We start from the raw sequence: 25,542 nt of genomic DNA on the forward strand, positions 1-25,542 counted from the left end.
AGTATAAAAAAACAAACAAACAAAACAACTAATACTAAAAAAAAAAAAAAAAAAGCAACAAGGGCAAAGCAACAAATAACATACAAAGGAATGATAACCATAAGGCTATCAGCTGATTTTTCAACAGAAACTCTGCAGGCCAGAGTGGCACAATATATTTATGTTTAAAGTGGTGAAAGGGAAAAAACCTACAACAAACAATACTCTACCCAGCAAGGCTTTCATTCAGATTAGATGGAGAAATTAAAAGCTTTACAGACAGACAAGCAAAAGTAAAGAGAATTCAGCACCACCAGACCAACTTTGCAACAAGTGCTAAAAGAACTTCTCTAGGTGGAAAAGAAAAGGCCACAACTAGAAACAAAAAAATCACAAAAGGGAAAGCTCATCAGTAAAGGCAAACATACAGTAAAAGAAGGAAATCATCCACACACAAAATATGATATCAAAACAGCAACCATGAGGAGAGTACAAATGCAGGAAATGGGAACTGCATTTGAAATTAAGACACCAGCACCTTAAAACAATCCTGTACATATATAGAGTGCTATATAAAAACCACATATATGCAGGGGACACAGGTTCGAGCCCTGGTCCGGGAAGATCACACATGCCACGGAGCAACTAAGCCTGTGTGCCACAACTACTGAGCGTGCACTCTAGAGCCCCCGAGCCATAACTACTGAGCCCACGTGCTGCGACTACTGAAGCCCATGTGCCTAGAGCCAATGCTCTGCAATGAGAAGCCATGGAAATGAGAAGCCTGCACACTGCAACAAAGAGTAGCCCCCACTCACCGCAACTAGAGAAAGACCCCGCACAGCAACAAACACCCAACTCAGCCAAAAAGAAAAACAAAATAAAAAAAACACATGCAGACTGCAAACCAAAAAACTACAATAGGTTCAAAAAAAGAAAAAAAAAAATCCCAAACACAACACTAAAGATAATCATCAAACCACAAGAGATGAAATCAAAAGGAAGGGAAGAGAGAAAACCAGACAAAAACAAATTCAAAACAATTAAGAAAATGACAAGAATTCTCTAGCAGTCCAGGGGTTAGAACTCCATCATTTCAATGCCAAGGGCCTGGATTCCACGCCTGGTTGGGGAACTATGATCCCTCAAGCCATGGGAAGAAAAAAAAAAAAAAAAAAGAAATTGCCTATATGAAATCCAAAGAAAGCTGGAGTAGCAATACTCATATCAGACAAAATAGACTTTAAGACTGTTACAAGAGACAAAGAAGTACTACACAATGATCAAGGGATCAATCTATAATGCAAAAAACGCTAACAGCCATAAGAAGAGAAACTGACAGCAACACAATGATGGGAGGACTTTAACACCCCACTTACACCAATGGACAGATCATCCAGACAGAGAATCAATACGGAAAAACAAGCCTTAAATGACACATTAGACACGATAGCCTTAATTGATATTTAAACAGCATTGCATCCAAAAGCAACCGAATACACATTCTTTTCAAGTATACCTAGAACATTCTCCAGGATAGAACACATTCTGGGCCACAAAGAAAACCTTGGCAAATTTAAGATAAGTGAAATCCTATCAAGTACCTTTTCCATAGGAGATTAGAAATAAATTACACAACAAACTATTAAAAAAAAAACCAACACATGGAGGCTAAACAACATGTTACTAAAAAACAATGGATCACTGAAAACATGAAAAAGAAAATCAAAAACTTACATAGAGACAAAGGATGATGAAAACACACTGATCCAAAACTATGGGATGTAGCAAAAGCAGTTCTAAGAGCGAAGTTTATAACAATACAATCTTTCCTCAGGAAACAAGAAAAATCTTCAATAAACAACCTAACCTTACTTACACCTAAAGCAAATAATAGCAAAGATCAATGAAACTAAAAGCTGTTTTTTTGAAAACATAAACCTTGCCAGAGTCATCAAGAACAACAGGGGAGGGCTCAAATCAATAAAAACGGACACCACAGAAATACAAAGGCTCCTAAGAGACTACTACAAGCAACTATATACAATAAAATGGACAACCTAGAAGAAATGGACAAATTCCTAGAAAGGTACAACCTACCAAGACTGAGCCAGGAAGAAAAAGAAAATACAAACAAACCACCACCAGTACTGAAATTAAAACTGATTTAGAAAAAAAATTCCAACAAAAGACCAGGACCAGATGGCCTCATAGAAGAACTCTATCAAACATTTAAAAAGAAAACACCTATAAAAAACTGCAGAAGAAGAGACACCCCCAAGCTCATTCTGTGTGGCCATCATCACCCTGATATCAACACCAAACATACCACCCACACACAAGAAAATTACAGGCCAATATCACTGATGAACATACATGCAAAAACTCCTCAACAAAATACTAGCAAACTGACTACAACACATTAAAAGGATCATACACCACAATCAAGTAGGATTTACCCAGGGATGCAAAGATTCTTCAATATATGCAAATCAATGAATGTGATACACCATATTAACAAATTAAAGAATAAAAGCCATATGATCATCTCAATAGATGCAGAAAAAGCTTTTGACAAAATTCAACACCAATTTATTATAAAAACTCTCCAGAAAGTGGGCATAGAGGGAACCTACCTCAACATAATAAAGGCCATATACAACAAACCCACAGCTAACATCATTCTCAAAGGTGAAACACTGAAAGCATTTCCTCTAAGATCAGGTACAAGACAAGGATGTCCACTCCTGCCAATAGTTTCGGAAGTTCTAGCCACGGCAATCAGAGAACAAAAAGAAACAAAAGAAATGCAAATTGGAAGCAGTAAAACTATCACTGTTTGCAGATGACATGATACTACTCAGAGAAAATCTTAAAGATGCTATCAGAAAACTACTACGCTCATCAGTGAATTTGGTAAAGCTGCAGAATACAAAATGAATGCACAAAAATCTCTTGCATTCCTATACACTAACAATGAAAGATCAGAAAGAGAAATTAAGGAAACAATCCCATTCACCACTGCAATGAAAAGAATAAACTACCTAGGAATAAACCTACCTAAGGGGCTTCCCTGGTGGCGCAGTGGTTAGGAATCTGCCTGCCAATGCAGGGGACATGGGTTCGAGCCTTGGTCTGGGAAGATCCCACATGCCACGGAACAGCTGAGCCCCCGTACCACAACTACTGAAGCCTGCATGCCTAGAGCCCGTGCTCCACAACAAGAAAAAAACGCCACTGCAATGAGAAGCTTGCGCACCACCACGAAGAAGTAGCCCAGCCCCCGCTCGGCACAACTAGAGAAAGCCTGCATGGAGCAACAAAGACCTAATGCAGCCCAAGATAAATACATAAATAAATTTATTAAAATAATAATAATAAAAATAAACCTACCTAAGGAGGCTAAAGACCTGTACTCAGAAAACTGTAAGATGCTGATGAAAGCAATCAAACATGACATAAACAGATGGAGAGATAGACCATGTTCTTGGACTGGAAGAATCTCTATTGTGAAAATGACTATACTACCCAAAGCAATCTACAGATTCAGTGCAGTCCCTAGCAAATTACCAATGGCAGTTTTCACAGAACTAGAACAAATAATTTTACCATTTGTATGGAAACAGAAAAGACCTCAAATAGCCAAAGCAACCTTGAGAAAGAAAAACGGAGCTGGAAGAATCAGGCTCCCTGACTCCAGACTATACTACAAAGTTACAGTAACCAAAACAGTTTGGTACTGGCACAAAAACAGAAATACAGATCAATGGAACAGGATAGATAGAAAGTCAAGAGATAAACCCACACACCTATGGTCACCTAATCTATGACCAAGGAAGCAAGAATGTACAATGGAGAAAAGACAGTCTCTTCAATAAGTGGTGTTAGGAAAACTAGACAGTTACATGTAAAAGAGTGAAATTAGGACACCCACTAACACCATACACAAAAATAAAGTCAAAACTGATTAAAGACCTAAGTGAAGGCCAGACACTATAAAACTCTTAGAGGAAAACATAGGCAGAACACTTTTGACATAAAGTGCAGGAAGATCTTTTCTGACCCACCTCCTAGAGTAAGGAGAATAAAAACAAAAATAAACAAATGGAACCTAATTAACCTTACAAGGTTGTGCACAGCAAAGGAAACCAAAAACAAGATGAAAAGACAACCCACAAAATGGGAGAAAGTATTTGCAAACAAAGCAACTGACAAGGGATTAATTTCCAAAATAATCAAACAGTTCATGCAGATCAGTATCAAAAAAACACAAACAACCCAATCAATAAACTGGCAGAAGACCTAAATAGACATTTCTCCAAAAACATTCAGATGGGCAAAAGCACATGAAAAGATGCTCAACATCACTACTATTAGAGAAATGTAAATAAAAACTACAGTGGGAACCACCTCACACCGGTCAGAATGGCCATCATCAAAAAGTCTACAAATAATAAATGCTGGAGAGGATGTGGAAAAATGGGAACCCTCCTACACTGCTGGTGGGAATGTAAATTGGTACAGCCACTATGGAGAACAATATAGAGGTTCCTTAAAAAACTAAGTATAGAAGTACCATATAATCCAGCAATCCCACTCCTGTGCATATATCCATAGAAAACCATAATCCAAAAAGATACAAGCAGCACTATGTTTACTGCAGCACTATTTACAACAGCCAAGACATGGAAGCAACTTAAGTGTCCACCGATGGAGGAGTGGATAAAGATATGGTACATATACACACTGGATAAAAAAGCCATAAAAAAGAACAAAATAATGCCATTGGTAGCAACATGGATGGACCTAGAGACTGTCATACTGAGTGAATAAGTCAAACAGAGAAAGACAGATGATGATATCGCTGAAAAACAAAAAATAATAGAAATAAACTTATTTACAAAGCAGAAATAGAGCCACAGGTGTAGAAACAAACTTCTTGTTACTGGGGGAAAGTGGGGAAGGGGGGATAATTTGGGAGACTGGGATTGATATATACACACTACTATATATAACACAGATAACTAATTAGGACTTATTTTATAGCACAGGGAACTCTACTCAGTACTCTGTAATGACCTATATGGGAGAAGACTCTAGAAAAGAATGGATATATGTATATTTATAAGTGATTTACTTTGCTGTACACTTGAAACTAACACAACATTGTAAATCAACTATACTCCAATAAAAATTCTTAAAAAACCCCCAAAACCCTCTAAGTGTGTGTATGCTGTAAAACTAAGTTTATGTAATGTATAATAAGTCTGTATCAAAATCTAACAATGGGATAGTTGAAAAATATGTATAATTTCATTCAAAGAACTAAGTTAAAATCAGTAAGAACAAAACAAAATTAAAAAGTGGAAATGTTCATTTAAGTAGAATAATTTTAACATATATGCTAGACAAATGCATGCTGTATATACACAAGAACAGATGGCAGGTATGGCTATAAATACAGAAAGTAGACCAAAAACAAAAAAAAAAAGAAGAAAAAAGAAACACATAAGCAAAGAAGAGCCTTCAACAGGGGAACGTATAAAGACATTTTACTCATATACTCATATCTACAGAATACAGCACAAGAAAGGAAAATGAATGTGTTAGGGAACTGAAACCGCCCACCTTGGCCAGGCACAATGATAACCACTTGCCTGAGTTGTCTCACAACAGGAAGTTCCGACAGAGAGGTGCTGCCTCTGAAAGCTAACTGGGAGAATGTGGGAGGGTCCGAAAGGAGGAGGGAAGAGATGATATGTCCTGCCTACCTCCCAGAATCCCCCTCATGCTGGAATCCATCTTGGCTGAGAGGTGAGTGCACCACCAGAAAGGACCCTGAGTCAGAACAACTGGCCAGAGACAACCCGGAAACTAACCCTGTTACCATAAAAGCGAAATTGCGAGCATCATGGCAGAGCAGTTCTCCTGGGTTCTCTACTGTGTTGCTCTTCGCCCAGGCACCCCTTTCCAATAAAGTCTCTTGCTTTGTCAGCATGTGTGTCTCCTTGGACAATTAATTTACGAGTGTTACACAAGTGCCCACTCTCAGGCCCTGCAAGGGGTCTCCCTGAAACCATGCAACTCAGATTGGGACTTGAGGTCACACACCTGGTCTCAGGACTTAATGAACCTCAGGTTCTTTAAGTCTCCTCACAGAAAGAATTCAGTGAGAGACAACGTGATAGGTAAGAAGTGGATTTATTTAGCGAGGAACACACTCCACAGACAGAGTGTGGGCCATCTCAGAAGGCGAGAGGCCTCAAAATATGACGTGGTTACTTTTTATGTCCTACGTAATTTCACAGGCTGAGTGGGAGAATTATTCCAACTACTTCCCGGGAAGGGGCAGGTATTTCCAGGAATTGGGCCACCACCCACTTTTTGGCCTTTTAGGTTAGCCTTAGAACTGTCAGGGCGCAGGTGGGTGTGTTATTTACATGCTCATGTATTACAATGGGAGTATAATGAGCCTCAAGATCCACTGGAAATCAAATCTTCCGCCATCTTGGACCTAATTGGTTCAAACCTGTTTGTTTTAGTCAAGTCCTATGGATATGTCATTCCTTTAAAGGCTGTGCCCTGCCCCCTTCCCTCCTGTTTCACCTCTTTCTCCCACAAAGGGATAGCCATGAAAAACATGGGTAAAGTCACACCACATTGCGCAAAAGAAGAAAAACACATCATAAAACATATTACATTCATAAAAAAGTTTTGACACGTCAAATAGTTTCCACAGAGTTGGCAAAACTATCAAGAAAAGAAAGGAAATGCTTACTTCAAACAGCAGCCAATACATTAACTTGATGGGGATAATTGTTTTGGAAGAACCCCACAGGCTGCTTCTGAGGTCCTATTTATATAGCAATTTGGCCTGAGCGGTGAACGGATATTAATCTCAGAGCTTCCTCAACCGCACATTGAAGTTCTCTGCAATTTTTTTCCCCACTCAGGTCATATTTCAAACTTCGGAAAGCCAAGTTTTGGGGGTACAAATAATAACTATAGGACACTAGTAAGAGAACACAGATAAAACACTGCTGAATGAGAAGAGTTGGGGGAGGGCCCGGATTACGCAGCATTTACCTGAATCCGACACATCTGCGCCGGCGCCAGCGGAGTTTGTGGGCGAAGGTGGGGCCCGGGCACTGCGGCACCAACCGCCCAAGACAGAGTCAGGCCGGATGGCGCCCATGCCGAGCCTCAGACGAAGCTCAGAGAAGCGGGCACGGCGCCTTCCTGGCTCCCTGACCTCTGGCCTTCACAGCGTTGCGAAGTTCCCCGCCTGTGAACACAGCCGAGTTTACAAAATAACGACTCCAGTCGACGCCGGAAAAGCCGCCCAGACTCCGTCCTCTAGAACGGAAGTGACTCTTTCCTGAGCCTTCATTGGCTCAGGGGCGCCCACGAACTGGCGTAGTTTTTTTTCAGGTAATGCAGTTCACAGGCCTCTAGAACCTGGCAAGGGGCGGTGCTCCCCGCCTACAGGAAAAGCCCCGCCTCACTGCCGGGGCTCCTGGGAAGGAGTGTCCTGGAGGCTCTGAGGACGGGGGCGGGGTTTCACGCTTCTTAAAGGAGACGAACCCAGATTTCCATGGAATGTAGTCTTCGCTGATCACAGAGAGACAGCCATAATATTTCAGATGTTTCCAAAACCTACAAAACCAAACGGGCACATGATACCAGGTTGTCACTATGACACAAAGTTCATGCATCCATAGCTGGGGTCTATTAAACATTGTCTTATTGCTCTTCCAAAGGATGTAGGCTAAAGCTTTAGACCTCACCGTGTTAGGTCAGAGTCAAGAGAACAAAGACTCCAGACAGGGGGCCATAGTGAACAATACAGAGGAGGAATGTGGGGTGGCCATAAGCAGGTGGACCATGTGTTGCTTCTCTGGTTCCCTCATTAAAGAGTAGAGCCAGTGATGGTGTCCCATTCAGGGACACCATTTTTGAACATGCATCTGTGAAGAAGCATGTAATGAAATACACCTGCACACACCGATTACCTCACCTTTTCTCTAACTCTGATGGCCTTTCCCCACACCTAAGACCACACTGCCTCTTTATACCTTAAATATCTCAAGCACATCGCCTCCGGGAAGGTGGATCTGAGACTTCTTCTACCTCCTGGCTTAGCTGCCTTCTCCCCTGCAAACCTTGGCATCTCAGCGTTTGGCTTCTTGCGCCTCTGGTGTAGTAAAAACCTCATATTCACTGTTTGGAATTGCCCACAGTTGGAATATTCATACCAGGGAAATTGGCAAACACAACAATCAAGGTTCGGTTAGTTGTTTTATACGTGTCTAGACTTAAAGTAATGGAGACTGTGTTAATAATGAGGACCATACGTGGTGAATAACGATGTAAGCACAAACATTTATTCCACCCAGCGAAGTCACTGAAGAAAAGTCAAGTTCCAACAGATTTTTGCCTTCTCAGTTACTAATAAAAGACAGACATTTTATCAAATAAGACATACACCTGGCAAATGAACACAAAAATGTTCAACATCATGAATCATTAGTGAAATGCAATCAGACACCTCTACACATTTAAACAGGTAATATTGATACACTAGCCATATCAACTAAGTACTAGAGAGGAATACAGGAAAACTGGAATGCTCCCATACTGTGAATGGCACACAAAAGGGTATAGTCATTGAATTTTGAATATGAAACCATACGTACATATAAAGAATTTATTAAGCTTATCTGTCATAGCCAAAATGGATACAAACCACAAAACCCCATCCTTTAACAGATGTATGGATAAACAGTCAGTGGGTGGTATATCCAAACAGTATATTTTTCAGGAAAAAAAATGAATTATACTTATCAGCAACTTAAATGATTCTCAAAATAGTTATGCATCATGAAAAAGAGAAAAATATAAAAGTAAACATTAAGACCCCAATGATATTAAGTGTAGAAAACACTAATTGAATGGGAAAAAAGTGTATCAATACTAATTGCCTGGGAGTCCTGGGAGAGATGTCAGAAGGTGGATATGGGAGTGATGGATGTTTGTAATTATGATGGTTCTGTGGGTTTACACGTATTAAAACTTAACCAAGCTGTACATTTTAGGTATGTTCAGTTCGATGCATAGCAACTATACAGCTCAATTAAATTTAATAGAAATTGGCTTCACATAAAAATCTGAATCTCTTTTCTGAATCTCCTTTTCAGTAGAACTCTGGCAACCACATGTTAACCCCATCACATCTCCTTGTCTCATGGGAGGGATTCTGTTGTGGTAGCAATGAAGACCGGTGAGCAATGAAAGGTGTTTCCACTTGAGCTACCCAGGAACTGCCTGCGTCCTAAAAACCACATGCCTAGACTACACGATTTCCACTCTTATGACCCATTATCTTTGCTATGCACCAATGGCCTTGAGATAAACAATCTGCAGATGCTACGGGATCCCAAAACCTTTACATTATTCAGCCTGACACTGACTGGGACCTCAGGAGAGAAACCGCTCTGTAGCTCCTGAGAATTTTTGCAAAAACATTATCCTAAACAGGCACAGTCACGGGAACATTCATGGATGCAATTTTAGAATACGTTCATCTCTTTTTGTTTGCTAGTCACTCACTCCCTATTAATTCCCTGTTTCTGTACCAAATATGGTTCCCACCTGATGTCTGTAATCTAACGCTCAGCAACACCAGCCTACCATGTTATGAACATTATGGCACATGGCACTTTTCCAGCTGGACCTAGAGAACTTCTTCTCTTGAACAGTACTGGGGTCATGATGTGACATCCCATGTGAAAAAAGAGAACTCATGCAGCTCCAAAAAACACTGGTGGTTCACACAACTGTCCTCATCTCAGGGTGACCTCGGGACCCACCAAAAATTCTAACATCCAGGTCACATTAGTCCCACAGAACCCTGTAGTCTACCCCAGGAGGCCTTGGACAACAATTCAAATTAGACCAAAACTGGAGTGAAAACCATTCTCCGCCATGATACTATCCTTACTGACAAAGATTGGAACACCCATAAAAGACGTGGCTTAAACTATAGTCTTTATTTTTTCACAGAGCAGAGCAAATGGAGGCAGATCGTTCCCAAACAGGGTGACCTGGAGCTAGAAACATCCATCGTGAGCATGACATGAGACAATACCACCAAGGAAAGTAAACTTCTGTAAGCTGCCAAGGGAACCCACATTGGGTCACCATGGTCAAAGCTGCTTAGGTCCTGTCCTTGATGGAAGAGAATGACAACACCCAAGTGCTCAGGCTATTCATGCTTCCCTCCAGGGGACAGGACAGCACAAAGGTCTACCTACCCTGATCACAGTGCGATGACTGATGCCCCAGTACTGGGATCTGCCACATGGGAGAGGTAAAAAACTTAGTGATATTGAGTCCAACAAGGGCCTTGCACAGGTTAGAAAGTAGAGCGTAGCTCCTGAAAAGCTTCCTATGAACCCGGTACTCATAGGCAATCTGCACACGAGGGCTGTTCAGATGTATGGCATTCAACTTCCAGTTGATGACTTCCTCAAAGAGTCTATTCAGTATGATGTATTAACTAATGAGACAGCTCATTCGCTGCTCTCCTCATCTCATTTGAAGGTCCTTCTCCAGTATGAACTTTCTGGTATCAAATAAGGTAAGACCTTTGGCTGAAAGCTTTCCTACATTTGCTGTACTCATAGGGTCTATCTGAGCTGTGAAGTTTCTAGTGCTCAGAGCAGACCTTTGACAGAAAACCTTTCCACATTTGCTGCACTGATGAGGCCTTTCTGTGGTGTGAGCTTTTCGGTGTTGAGTAAGCTGGATGCTTTGGTTAAATAATTCTCCTCATTCAGAGTTCTCCTCATATGGTTTTCCTCCAATGTGAACTCTGGTGCTTAATAAGAGTAGAGCTTTGACTAAAACACTTTCCACATTCACTGCACTTATAAGGCCTTTCGCCAGTGTGAACTCTCTGGTGCGTAGTGAGAATAGAGTTTTGGCTAAAACATTTCCCACATTCACTGCACTTGTAAGTCTTTGCTCCAGTGTGAATTCTCTGGTGGACCTGAAGGTGGGCCCTTTGCCTAAAGGACTTCCCACATTCACTACACTCATAAGGCCTTTCCCCAGTGTGAATTCTTCTATGTTTAATGAGGCTGGCAATGTACCTAAAGACTTTCCCACATTCACTGCACTCATAAGGCCTCTCTCCAGTGTGGACTCTCTGATGCTGAACAAGCATGCGTTTATAGGTGAAGGCTTTTCTGCATTCTCCACATTCATAAGGTCTCTCTCCAGTGTGGACTCTCTGGTGCTGAACAAGTTTGCTTTTAGTAATGAAGGTTTTCCCACATTCACTGCACTCGTAAGGCTTGGCTCCAGTGTGAATTCTCTGGTGCACAATAAGTTGGGCGTTTTGCCTAAAGAACTTCCCACATTCTCTACACTCATAAGGCCTTTCCCCAGTGTGAATTCTCCTATGTATAACAAGGTTGGAGTTGCATCTAAAGACTTTCCCACATTCACTGCATTCATAAGGCCTTTCTCCAGTGTGGACTCTCTGGTGCTGAGCAAGCCTGTATTTACGGCAGAAGGCTTTCCCACATTCACTGCACTTGTAACGCTTTTCTCCATTGTGAAACGCCTCTACAAACTCGGTGTCCTTTTGTGGAGTGACCTGGTGCTGGAGAAGGCCAGAGCTACAAGGGAAATCCTTCCAAGGCTCCTGGAATGTGAAAGACTTCTTTGATGCATGGATGGTGCGGCTCTTCATAAAGGTCTTACCCACGTCTCTTCTAAAGAGTTCCTCTCCACTGTGCTGGTGAAACTGCACACCTGCCCCACAGAGTTTCTGGCCAGGGTTTGTGCCAAGGTCCTCAGCTAGATGCAAACCACCTTCTAAGTACAGGCAGTACCTCTCCCAGGGATAGGACTTCAGGGTGGACAGGTCTGCCTCTGAAGTATTTATTTGTGGCACTTCTACAGAAACATTCTGCTCAGAGGGTGTCTGCTTGTTCTCTGCCATATACCAACACCCTGAAAGCAAAGAAATACGGGTAAACTTGACATAGAATTTTGGTAGAAGGAGGCAGCCCCATCACAAATGTGTGTCTGACACAGAAAGGAATAAATCTATGGGACTGTTTTCAAGACAAGAAGTTGCAGGGAGGTTAGGAAAGCCCTGCTGTACAGTACTGACCCTCTACACATCACAGAACAGGGAGCACTCACCATGCAAATGACAGAAGGATGGGGTGGAATGCATAAAGGAGCTAGGGGTCCACAACTCATTCCTCCAGGAACACTTTTCACTAGGACCTTGGCTGCTGGTGACATGTGTGTGCTATGTGGAAAGCTGTGTCCAGGTCCAGGATAATCTGATTTTCACTGAGTAGCTGGCGTTCAAGGACTATTTTGAGGAGAGGTGCAGACCTCATGAAACATTAAGTGTAGGTGAATAGTGGAAAGCACAGCAGAGTGAGGATGGAGAGGAACAATGAGGAGTGGAAGACAGAGAGGTGAGGGATAATCCTGGGTTGGAAGCCAGAGTAAAAATCACAGGAGGCAAGTGTCAAAGATGGAGGAGAAACAGAAATGAGGTACACAGTCACTGGCCTTGACACCAAAACAGTGTTGGGTACGGGACATGTTCCTGATATGACATGAATCAAACCATGATGTCACTTCCTCCCCCAATGCCAATTACCAGGGCCAGGCCCAATTTGAGCCCCTCTTGCTCTGTCTGGAGTCATGTCCACTCTGTCATGTACCCAGGGTTCTCCTCTCAGCTCCAGCTGGACAACATGAGACCTAGAAGATGAAAGTCCTGAGAGAAAGACATGACAGGTGAACAGTCAGTACTGGCCCGGGGGACAACCAATCCCAAAACAACCTCAGGAAAAAAAATATGTAACAAAAAGAATCTTTGAGATGAGGGTCTCACAGAAACAGCCAACAAGACCCCACAAATGCTGACCACATTAAGTCCCAACAATTCCTGGAATGGTGAGGCCCCAAGAAATGTCAGCTGGAAGATGGAAGAGCGTGGAGCACAAAGGTGCATGGGTCTACGGAGTCAACTTAGCAGGGAGTGGCTGAGACTAATGGAACCCACTGAACTAATTCCAAGTCTTATGACCCAGAAAAACTTCACTGAAAAAACTTCAGAGCCGCTGGTATTGGGGATACTTCTGAAAGGAAGTCGTATACACACTCACTCAGCCTTGGCACTAACAACACAGATGAGAGGGAGGCAGTAATAGAGATGTACCCACTGTCTAGCTGTGAAAAAACAGACCTGCCTTTGGAAAAAAGGGGAAAGGCAGAGACCTGTCCAGGATGCTGGGATAGGTGTGAGGGCCTTACCCAATGATGCAACAAGTGCAAAGGTCTCCAGCATCACATCGTGGTACAGGAATCTCTGGGCCTCATCAAGAAGCTTCCACTCCTCCTGGGAAAAGTACACAGCCACGTCCTCAAAGGTCACAGGGCCCTGTGATGACAGGGACAGATGTCTCCATAAGCAGCCTCTCTCCCCAGGACCCCGTAAGTACCCCTAACCGATACTCACTCTGGGCCCATCATCCTCCCCAGCTCCCTAACTTAGAGGGCACTGGTACCAAATAACTCTTCATACTTCCTTGAGCGCTAGGTACAACTCTCAGCAACAATAGGTAGGTAGGTGGACAGATAGATGCCATCTAAGCTGTGGGCTTGGTATGCATGGCCCCCTCCCTCTCCTGCAAGACAACAGCCTCAGTGTCCCCAGGATCATGTCTCCCAGACACAAACAAACTTGGGCTCATCATTCTCTCTTAAACTCCTGGTATGAGGGCCCTGGGGCAATTTGGTCACACACCTTCCCCACATGCATATTACTCACTGGCTAACTCCTCATACATCTGATCCCCATCACCACCACCCGGCCCACAAAACTGGCATGTCTCCTGCCTCCTCACATACCCTCCTGCACATGGCATCAGGAAGTTCCTGCCAATGCAGCAGGATCCCACCGTACCCTAACTCTCCACTGGACTGTTCTGAAGGCTTCCCCACCAGGCCTTGTTCCTGACTTTAACCTCAGTCAAAACATGCAAATCTAAATATGCCTGTTCATGTTCCACCTCTGTATTGCACATTATGTCTCTTCACCAGTTGCAATCTCTGTCCATATAACACCCCTTCAAAATACACACCCATTTGACACACCTTAGGTAAACTCATTTGACATTCTGTCAGAAACTACCCAAGTTCCACCACAAAATCCTAGTGAGTGCACAGGAGGAAAAATAACCACCAGCCTGACTTTACTATCACTTCACCTCCATTCTGCTTTCCCTCTGCATCAATTTCATGGCCACTCCCCCATAAAAACCTGAGCCACCTGCTGGACTTTCCCTCCCCCCCCCACGTTCCCGCTGATGACGACTCTTCTTGTCTTTGTGACAGCCCCCTCTCTTCCCTTGTCCCCTAATGGCATCCTGAAGCCTCCCTCAGCACTCTAGATCTTCACGTTCAGCCGTCCCCTTGTCTCCTATACTTGGAGTCACTGGAACATCTGAGAATCAAAACAGCCAAAACCCAATTCCTAATATTCTCACAGAAAAGGACTGCTGCCACTGACTTCCCCATCTCAGTTGATGGCACTGCCACCCTTCCAGATGCAAAGGGAAAAAAACACTGGAGTCATCCATGAGCCCTCCACATTAGAAAATCTGGTCAGTTCCTACTTTAAAAGCAAATCCAGAAGCCAAGTATTTCTCCTACCTCCTCATGCACCACTTTGGTCCAGTAAGAACTAATGTGCATCTGGATGACTGCAATAGCCTCCTTCATTATCTCCTTGTCTTTCTCTCCCCCAGTCTCTTGTGCACTCCGCAGCCAGGAGTAGCCTCTTAAAACCTAAGTCAAGTCACATTACTTTCCCTCTCTGTTCCAAAAATTCCATGTCTGCCATCATTCTCAGAACAGAAACCTCTTCTCAGGCGACCATTCTAGGTCTAACTCTGGCCCCCTTGCTCTCTGTTCTTACCAGCTGTTAACAAAGACCTACACAAGTCCTAAAACACTCCCATCTCAATCTCATCCTCAAACATTTGTAGATATTACCCGCTATACCTAAGACAACCTTTCACATCTCAGTCCACTGGCTGCCAAAAATGGGAATCTGTCCATATAACCTCTGGCCTGGACTTGGAAACCTGGGCTTAGGGTCCCCAGACACCAAGTCCAGGAAGAGTGGCAGCAAAAGACTTCTAGGACACCTGACACTCACCAGTGCAGGGTCCATAAGTGGTTCTGCTGAATGTGGAACCTGTGGGAAGAGCAGGGCCATGTAATATTAATTCCCATCAGCAACATAAACAAAAAAGATTAATGAATGAACCGTTTAATATTTCAGGCGAAGACAAATGCTCAAGAGGAAACTAAAGCATAAAAGAGGGCAGAAAATGTTACAGTTGTACCATAAGGTCATGTGGATATCTTGAGAAAAAGGCTGTACAAAAGTGGGACAAACAAGTGCAAAGCCTCTCTATCAGAGTCATGCCTGGTGTGTTTGAGCAGCATCCACGAAGCTAGTATGACTGGAGGCCAGTGAGCCAGAAGAATAAGGGATCGTGTTGGCAAGGAAATAGTGTTGGCAGGTCATAAAGCACTATTATAGCCCTAAGTCACAAATATCAAAATTAAGTCTCATTTTACGTACAGGTCTGTTTCTGACACTTCCATTTGATTCCCTTCTTCTGTCTATTTCTCCCTTGCCAATATACATTTTTCTCTTCTTGTAGCTTGTAGTTGGCCCTAACATCTGATCAAAAGTTCGTATATTATACTTCCTTTTCCAATTTTACTTGGTTATCTTATAAATTATTGCTTTATATAAAATTTCAGCTTACATAATCCATATACTAAGTTCTGATTAGAAATTATAACATTATGGAGACTGGTTCAAGATGGCGGAGTAGAAGGATGTGTGTTCACTGCCTTTTGTGAGAGCACTGGAATTAAAACTTACTACTGAACAATCATCGACAGGAAGACACTGGAACTCAGGAAAAAAGATACCCCACATCCAAAGACAAAGCAGAAGCTGCAATGAGACAGTAGGAGAGGGGCAATCACAATAAAATCAAATCCCATAACTGCTGGGTGGGTGAGTCACAAACTGGAGAACACTTATAGCACAGAAGTCCACCCACTGGAGTGAAGGTTCTGAGCCCCAAGTCAGGGTTCCCAACCTTGGGATCTGGCAACAGGAGGAGGAATTCGCAGAGAAACAGACTTTGAAGGCTAGCAGGATTTGACTACAGGACTTCGACAGGACTGGGGGAAACATATACTCCAAGCCTGGAGGGCATACACAAAGTAGTGTGCGCATCAGGACCCAAGGGGAAGGAGTAGTGACTCCATAGGAAACTGAACCAGACCTACCAGCTAGTGTTGGAAGGTATCCTGCAGATGCGGGGGATGGCTGTGGCTCACCACAGGGACAAGGACAGCAGCAGCAGAAGCTCTGGGAAGTACTCCTTGGCATGAGCCCTCCCAGAGTCCACCATTAGCCCCATCAAAAAGCCTGTAGCCTCCAGTGCTGTGTCGCCTTAGGCCAAACAACCAACAGGGAGGGAACTCAGTCCCACCCATCAGCAGACAAACCAATTAAAGTTTTACTGAGCAGTGCCCACCAGAGCAACACCCAGCTCTACCCACCACCAGTTGCTCCTATCAGGAAGCTTGCACAAGCCTCTTAGATAGCCTCATCCACCAGAGGGCAGACAGCAGAAGCAAGAAAAACTACAATGCTGCAGCCTGTGGAATGAAAACCACATTCACAGAAAAACAAACAAAATGAAAATGCAGAGGACTATGTACCAGATGAAGAAACAAGATAAAACCTCAGAAAAACAACTAAATGAAGTGGAGATAGGCTAACCTCGGAAAAAGAATGGAGGCAAAGATCAAGAAGACGCAAGAAATGTTTAAAAAGACCTAGAAGAATTAAAGAACAAACAAAACAGAGATGAACAATACAATAACCAAAATGAAAAATATACTAGAAGGAATCAATAGCAGAATAACTGAGGCAGAAGTCACCTGGAAGACAGAATGGTGGAATTCACTGCTGCGGAACAGACTAAAGAAAAAAGAATGAAAAGAAAAGAAGATAGCCTAAGAGACCTCTGGGACAACGTTAAATGCAACAGCATTCGTATTATACAGGTCCCAGAAGCAGAAGAGAGAGACAACGGACCCGAGAAACTATTTGAAGAGATTATAGTCGAAAACTTCCCTAACATGGGAAGGGAATAGCCACCCAAGTCTGGGAAGCACAGAGAGTCCCAGGCAGGACAAACCCAAGGAGTAACACGCTGAGACACACAGTAATCAAACTGACAAAAAGAAAGACAAAGAAAAATTACTAAAAGCAACAAGGGAAAAACGACAAATAACATACAAGGGAACTCCCATAAGGTTAACAGCTGATTTCTCAGCAGAAACTCTACAAGCCAGAAGGGAGTGACATGAAATATTTAAAGTGATGAAAAGAACCTACAACCAAGATTACTCTACTGGCAAGGATCTCATTTAGATTTGATGGAGAAATCAAAACCTTTACAGACAAGCAAAAGATAAGAGAATTCAGCACCACCAGACCAGCTCTACAACAAATGCTAAAGGAACTTCTCTAAGTGGGAAACACAAGAGAAGAAAAGAACCTACAAAACAAACCCAAAACAATTAAGAAAATGGTAGCAGGAACATCCATATCAGTAATTACCTTAAAAGTGAATGGATTAAATGCTCCAACCAAAAGACACAGGCTCGTTGAATGGATACAAAAACAAGACCCATATACATGCTGTCTACAAGAGACCCACTTAAGACCTAGGGACACATAAGACTGAAAGTGAGGGGATGGAAAAAGATGTTCTGTGCAAATGGAAATCAAAAGACAGCTGGAGTAGCAATACTCATATCATATAAAATAAGACTTTAAAATAAAGAATGTTACAAGAGACAAGGAAGGACACTACATAATGACAAAGGGATCAATCCAAGAAGAAGCTATAACAATTATAAATATATATGCACCCAACATAGGAGCAACTCAATACATAAGACAAATGCTAACAGCTATAAAAGAGGAAATTGACAGTAACACGATAATGGTGGGGGACTTTAAGACCTCACTTACATAAATGGACAGATCATCCAGACAGAAAATTAATAAAGAAACACAAGCTTTAAATGACACAATAGACCAGACAGATTTAGTTGATATTTATAGAACATTCCATCCAAAAACAGCAGATTACACTTTCTTCTCAAGTGAACACAGAACATTCTCCAGGATAGATCACATCTTGGGTCACAAATCAAGCCTCAGTAAATTTAAGAAAATTGAAATCATATCAAGCATCTTTTCTGACCACAACGCTATGAGATTAGAAATCAATTACAGGGGATAAAACGTAAAAAAAGCACACAGAGGCTAAACAGTACGTTACTAAATAACCAAGAGATCACTGAAGAAATCAAAAAATACCTAGAGACAAATGACAATGAAAACACGATGATCCAAAACCTATGGGATACAGCAAAAGCAGTTCTAAGAGGGAAGTTTATAGCAATATAAGCCTACCTCAAGAAACAAGAAAAATCTCAAATAAACAATCTAAACTTACACCTAAAGGAACTAGAGAAAGAAGAACAAACAAAACCCAAAGTTAGCAGAAGGAAAGAAATCATAAAGATCAGAGCAGAAATAAATGAAATAGAAACAAAGAAAACAATAGCAAAGATCAATAAAACTAAAAGCTGGTTCTTTGAGAAGATAAACAAAACTGATAAACCTTTAGCCAAACTCATCAAGAAAAAGAGGTAGAGGAGTCAAATCAATAAAATTAGAAATGAAAAAGGAGAAGTTACAACGGACACCACAGAAGTACAAAGCATCATAAGAGACTACTAAGGGACTTCCCTGGTGGTACAGTGGTTAAGAATCCACCTGCCAATGCAGGGGACACAGGTTCGAGCCCTGCTCTGGGATGATCCCATATGCCACGGAGCAACTAAGCCTGTGCGCCACAACTACTGAGCCCACGTGCCAGAACTACTGAAGCCTGTGCGCCTAGAGCCCGTGCTCCACAACAGGAGAAGCTGCCACAATGAGAAGCCTGCACACCGCAACGAAGACCCAATGCAGCCAAAAATAAATTAAATAAATAAATAAATTTATTTTTTAAAAAATTGAAGAATAAAAGCCATCTGATCATCTCAATAGATGCAGAAAAAGCTTTTGACAAAATTCAACACCCATTTACATGATAAAAACTCTCCAGAAAGTGGGCATAGAGGGAACCTACCTCAACATGATAAAGGCCATATATGACAAACCCACAGCAAACATCATTCTCAATGGTGGAAAACTGAAAGCATTTCCTCTAAGATCAGGAACAAGACAAGGATGTCCACTCTTGCCACTATTATTCAACATAGCTCTCGAAGTCGTAGCCATGGCAATCAGAGAAGAAAAAATAAAAGGAATACAAATTGGAAAAGAAGAAGTAAAACTGTCACTGTTTGCAGATGACATGATACTATACATAGAGAATCCTAAAGATGCCACCAGAAAACTACTAGAGCTAATCAATGAATTTGGTAAAGTTACAGGATACAAAATTAATGCACAGAAATCTGTTGCATTCCTATACACTAACGATGAAAGATCAGAAAGAGAAATTAAGGAAACAATCCCATTCACCACTGCAACAAAAAAGAATAAAATACCTAGAAATAAACGTACCAAGGAGGTAAAAGACCTGTACTCAGAAAATTGTAAGACACTAATGAAAGAAATCAAAGATGGGCTTCCCTGGTGGCGCAGTGGTTAAGAATCCGCCTGCCAGTGCAGGGGACACGGGTTTGAGCCCTGGTCTGGGAAGATCCCACATGCCGCAGAGCAACTAAGCCCGTGCGCCACAAGTACTGAGCCTGCGCTCTAGAGCCCACAAGCCACAACTACTGAAGCCCGCGTGCCTAGATCCTGTGCTCTGCAACAAGAGAAGCCACCGCAACAAGAAGCCCACGCACTACAACAAAGAGTAGCCCCCGCTCGCAGCAGCTAGAGAAAGCCCGCATGCAGCAACGAAGACCCAACTCAGCCAAAAATAAATAAATTAAAAAAAAAAAGAAATCGAAGATGACACAGATGGAGAGATATACCATGTTCTTGGATTGGAAGAATCAATATTGTGAAAATGACTATACTACCCAAAGCAATCTACAGATTCAATGCAATCCCTATCAAATTACCAGTGGCATTTTTTACAGAACTAGAACAAAAAGTCTTAAAATCTGTATGGAGACACAAAAGACCCCGAATAGCCAAAGCAGTCTTGAGGGAATAAAATGGAGCTGGAGGAATCAGACTCCCTGACTTTAGACTATACTACAAAGACACAGTAATCAAACCAATATGGTACTGACACAAGAACAGAAATATAGATCAATGGAACAGGACAGAAAACCCAGAGAAAAACTCATGCACCTATGGTCAACTAATCTATGACAAAAGAGGCAAGGATATACAATGGAGAAAAGACAGTCCCTTCAATAACTGGTGCTGGGAAAACTGGACAGCTATATGTAAAGAATGAAATTAGAACACTCCTTAACACCATACACAAAAATAAACTCAAAATGGATTAGAGATCTAAATGTAAGACTGGACACTATAAAATTCTTAGAGGAAAACATAGGAAGAACACTCTTTGACATAAATCACAGCAAGACCTTTTTTGATCCACCTCCTAGAGTAATGGAAATAAAAACAAAAATAAACAAATGGGACCTAATGAAAGTTAAAGGCTTTTGCAGAGCAAAGGAAACTACAAACAAGACGAAAAGACAACGCTCAGAATGGGAGAAAATACTTGCAAACGAATCAACGGACAAAGGATTAATCTCCAAAATATATAGACAGCTCATGCAGCTCAATATTAAAAAAACATACAACCCAATCCAAAAATGGGCAGAAGACCTAATTAGACATTTCTCCAAAGACATACAGATGGCCAAGAAGCACATGAAAAGCCGCTCAACATCGCTAATTATTAGAGAAATGCAAATCAAAACTACAATGAGGTATCACCTCACAGCAGTTAGAATGGGCATTATCAGAAAATCTACAAACAACAAATGCTAGAGAGGGTGTGGAGAAAAGGGAACTGTCTTTCACTGTTGGTGGGAATGTAAATTGATACAGCAACTATGAAGAACAGTATGGAGGTTCCTTAAAAAGCTAAAAATAGAATTACCATATGACCCAGCAATCCACTACTGGGCATATACCCAGAGAAAATTGTAATTGAAAAAGACACTTGCAGGGACATCCCTGGTGGCACAGTGGTTAAGAATCTGCCTGCCAATGCAGGGGACAAGGGTTCGAGCCCGGGTCCGGGAAGATTCCACATGCTGTGGAGCAACTAAGCCCGTGCGCCACAACTACTAAGCCTGCACTGTAGAGCCCACAAGCCACAACTACTGAGCCCAAGAGCCACAACTACTGAAGCCCACACACCTAAAGCCCATGCTCTGCAACAAGCAACTGCAATGAGAAGCCCATGCACTGCAATGAAGAGAAGCCCACGCACTGCAATGAAGAGTAGTCCCCGCTTGCTGCAACTAGAGAAAGCCGTGCACAGCAACGAAGACCCAACGTAGCCATACATACACACATACATAAACAAATAAATGACGCATGCACCCCAATGTTCACTGCAGCACTATTTACAATAGCCAGGTCATGGAAACAACCTAAATGCCCATCAACAGACGACTGGATAAAGAAGATGTGGTACATATATACAATGGAATATTACTCAGCCATAAAAACGAACGAAATTGGGTCATTTGTAGAGACGTGGATGAATCTAGAGACTGTCATACAGAGTGAAGTAAGTCAGAAAAAGAAAAACAAATATTGTATGTTAACACATATATGTGGAACCTAGAAAAATAGTACAGATGAACCAGTCTGCAGGGCAGAAATAGACACACAGATGTAGAGAACAAACGTATGGACACCAAGGGGGGAAAGTGGCGCAGGGTTGGTGGTGGTGGGATGAATTGGGAGATTGGGATTGACATATAAACACTAATATGTATAAAACAGATAACTAATAAGAACTTACTGCATAGAAAATAAATAAAATTCAAAAATTCAAAAAAAAAAAGACACATGCACCCCAATGTTCATCGCAGCACTATTTACAATAGCCAGAACATGGATCCAACCTAAATACCCATCGATGGACGAATGGATAGAGAAGATGTGGTACATACATACAATAGAATATTAGTCAGCCATAGAAAGGAACGAAATGGGGTCACTTGTAGAGACGAGGATGGAACTAGAGACTGTCCTACAGAGTGAAGTAAGTCAGAAAGAGAAAAACAAGTATAGTATATTAACGCATATATGTGGAATCTAGAAAAATGGTACAGATGAACCGGTTTGCAAGGCAGAAATAGACACACAGATGTAGAGAACAAACGTATGGACACCAAGGGGGGGATGTTGGCGGGGGCGAATGAATTGGGAGATTGGGATTGACATATACACACTAGTATGTATAAAATAAATAACTAATAAGAACCTGCTGTACATAAAAAATAATAATAAAACTCAAGAAAATTATTATAACATTATATATAGAATTCAAGAATACATATTTTAAATTTTTATCCATGTTATTTATATATCCTTTTTCTTTCATAAATATTCAGACAGATTATCTGTAATTTCCTACCTGCTTTTTTCTCCTGCAGTAGAGATGGGAACCACCATTTGTTGACTTCACACTGAAAATGAATCTCAGAATTCCCTGGTGGTTCAGAGGTTAAAACTTGGTGCTTTCACTGCCATGGGTTCGATTTCCATCCCTGGTCTGGGAACTAAGATACTGCTAGCTGCACAGTGTGGCCTAAAAAAAAAAAAAGAGAGAGAGAGAGTTACAAGAAGAAAATGGCACCAGAAAATTAATCTGTGATAAAGGGGTTGTTGCTGGCATCAGAGTAAAAGTGCTTGGCCTCCAGCAGTTTGACGTAAGTGGCTGTCAAAGATGACTCCTTAAACTTAAGACAAAGGAAACAACCTATGAGACTTGATCTCTATTCCACCCTCATTATAAAAACATGGAAATATCTTCTTCGGTTCTAAACATCTTGATAAGGATTCCCAGCATTATAACTTTTTATCCTTATAAGGATTCATTTTGTCCCCCTTAAAACAAGTATTTTAACAAGATGTCTTAATCATTTGCTCTTCCAATACCACCAGAGGACGATGATGTAACAGTAAAATAAATACTATTAGCAAAGTACAATCACTGCAAAAGCAGAAACCCTCTAAGTGGCTGTATACTGTAAAACTATACGTTTACCTAATACATGATGAGTATGTATAAAAACACAACTACGGCATCACTAATCATTAGAGAAATGTAAATCAAAACTACAATGAGGTATCACCTCACACCAGTCAGAATGGCCATCATCAAAAAATCTACGAACAATAAATGGTAGAGAGAGTGCGAAGAAAAGGGAACCCTCTTGCACTGTTGGTGGGAATGTAAATTGATACAGCCACTATGGAGAACAGTATGGAGGTTCTTTAAAAAACTAAAAATAGAACTACCATACGACCCAGCAATCCCACTACTGGGCATATACCCTGAGAAAACCATAGGTCAAAAAGAGTCATGTACCCCAATGTTCATTGCAGCTCTATTTACAATAGCCAGGACATGGAAGCAACTTAAGTGTCCATCGACAGATGACTGGATAAAGAAGATGTGGCACGTATATACAATGGAATATTACTCAGCCATAAAAAGAAACGAAATTGAGTTATTTGTAGTGAGGTGGATGGACCTAGAGTCTGTCATACAGAGTGAAATCAGAAAGAGAAGAACAAATACTGTATGCTAACACATATATATGGAATCTAAAAAAAAAACAGTAATGAAGAACCTATGGGCAGGACAGGAATAAAGACGCAGACGTAGAGAATGGACTTGAGGACACGGGGAGGGGGAAGGGGAAGCTGGGACAAAGTGAGAGAGTGGCACTGACATATATACACTACCAAATGTAAAACAGATAGCTAGTGGGAAGCAGCCACATAGCACAGGGAGATCAGCTCGGTGCTTTGTGACCACCTAGAGGGATGGGATAGGGAGGGTGGGAGGGAGACGCAAGAAGGAGGGGATATGGGGATATATGTATACGTATAGCTGATTCACTTTGTTATAAAGCAGAAACCAACACACCATTGTAAAGCAACTATACTCCAATAAAGATGTTAAAAAAAATACAACTATGGGATAGATTAAGACTAAGTATAACAATCTCATTCAAGGCACTAAATTAAAATTAGTAACATGGAGCAAAACAAGATCAAAAAGTGGAAGTGTCCATTTAAATACAATAATAATTTTAACATATACGCTAAACAAATGTGTGCTTTATATACCCCAGAAAGCAAGGAAGGTATGGCTAGCGTAGCAATGTTTATAATTACAGAAAGGAGACCAAAAAACAAACAAAAAACAAACAAAAAAAAAAACACAAAGAAAGCCTTCAACAGCAGAATTTATAAAGACATTTTACTCATATACTGTATTCACACTATTAGAACACTGCAAAAGAAGGAAAATTAACGGATAGCCATGAAAAAATGGGTAAAGTCACACCATATTGGGCAAATGAATAAAAACACATCATAATACTTATATGATTCCAGTCATAAAAGAGTTTTAAGATAACTGAGCCAAGGTAAACTACAGTCGTCAAATATTTTCCACACAGCTGAAACTATCAGGAAAAGCAAGGAAATGCTTACTTGAAACATCAGACAATACCTTAACTTTTGGGGGATGGGGATAACTTATGGAAGGCACCCACAGGCGGCTTCTGGGGTCCTACTTATATCTCATTTCTTGGCTTGAGCAAAGAACGGGTATTAGTAAGAGCTGCTTATTCAACTGAACATGGAAGTTCTCTGCAATTTTTTTTCCCCCCACGCACGTCATATTTCAATATTCGGAAAACCAAGGTTTTGGGAAACAAATAAACATAGGACGCTCGTAAGAGAACATTGATAAGAACGAAAATACTGCAGAATGAGAAGAGTTGTCTGAGGGCCCGGAGGGAGCATTTACCTGAATCGCACCCATCGGCGTGGCCGTCCCAGCGGAGTCTGTGGGCAATGGTGGGGCCCGGGCACGGAGGCCCCTCCCGGCCCCGAGACAGAGTCAGGCCGGATGGCGTCCACGCGGAGCCTCAGCCTTTCCTCAGAGCAGCGGACACAGCGCCCTCCTGGCTCCCTTTACCTGGTGCCGACCCAAGGTACCGAAGCGCGCACCAGCGAACAGGTCCGAGTTTAAAAATGTCGCCCGCGGTCGACGCCGGAAGGCCCGCCCAGACACCGCCCCCTAGAACGGAAGTGGCTCTCTCCTGAGCCGTCATTGGTTCAGGGACCCTTACGCGCCGCGCTTTGCCTTCGGGGTAATGTGG

At 41.8% G+C, this 25,542-nt stretch overlaps 1 protein-coding gene across 1 annotated transcript in view; it reads right to left on the reverse strand.

Annotated features, from left to right (window-relative positions):
* Positions 1-25,542, reverse strand: part of LOC103014259 (zinc finger protein 501-like) — a 36,096-nt gene extending 10,554 nt beyond the window's left edge. Inside the window, 8 exon segments of the mRNA XM_057533440.1 lie at positions 7,066-7,635; positions 10,293-10,855; positions 10,857-12,000; positions 12,671-12,790; positions 13,330-13,456; positions 15,239-15,277; positions 22,776-22,949; positions 25,188-25,542. Coding sequence (XP_057389423.1) covers positions 10,810-10,855; positions 10,857-12,000; positions 12,671-12,790; positions 13,330-13,456; positions 15,239-15,253 — 1,452 coding nt within the window. The 5' untranslated portion in view covers positions 15,254-15,277; positions 22,776-22,949; positions 25,188-25,542 and the 3' untranslated portion in view covers positions 7,066-7,635; positions 10,293-10,809.

The sequence above is a fragment of the Balaenoptera acutorostrata genome, chromosome 19 (genome assembly GCF_949987535.1).
Source record: "Balaenoptera acutorostrata chromosome 19, mBalAcu1.1, whole genome shotgun sequence".
NCBI classification, from domain to species: domain Eukaryota; kingdom Metazoa; phylum Chordata; class Mammalia; order Artiodactyla; family Balaenopteridae; genus Balaenoptera; species Balaenoptera acutorostrata.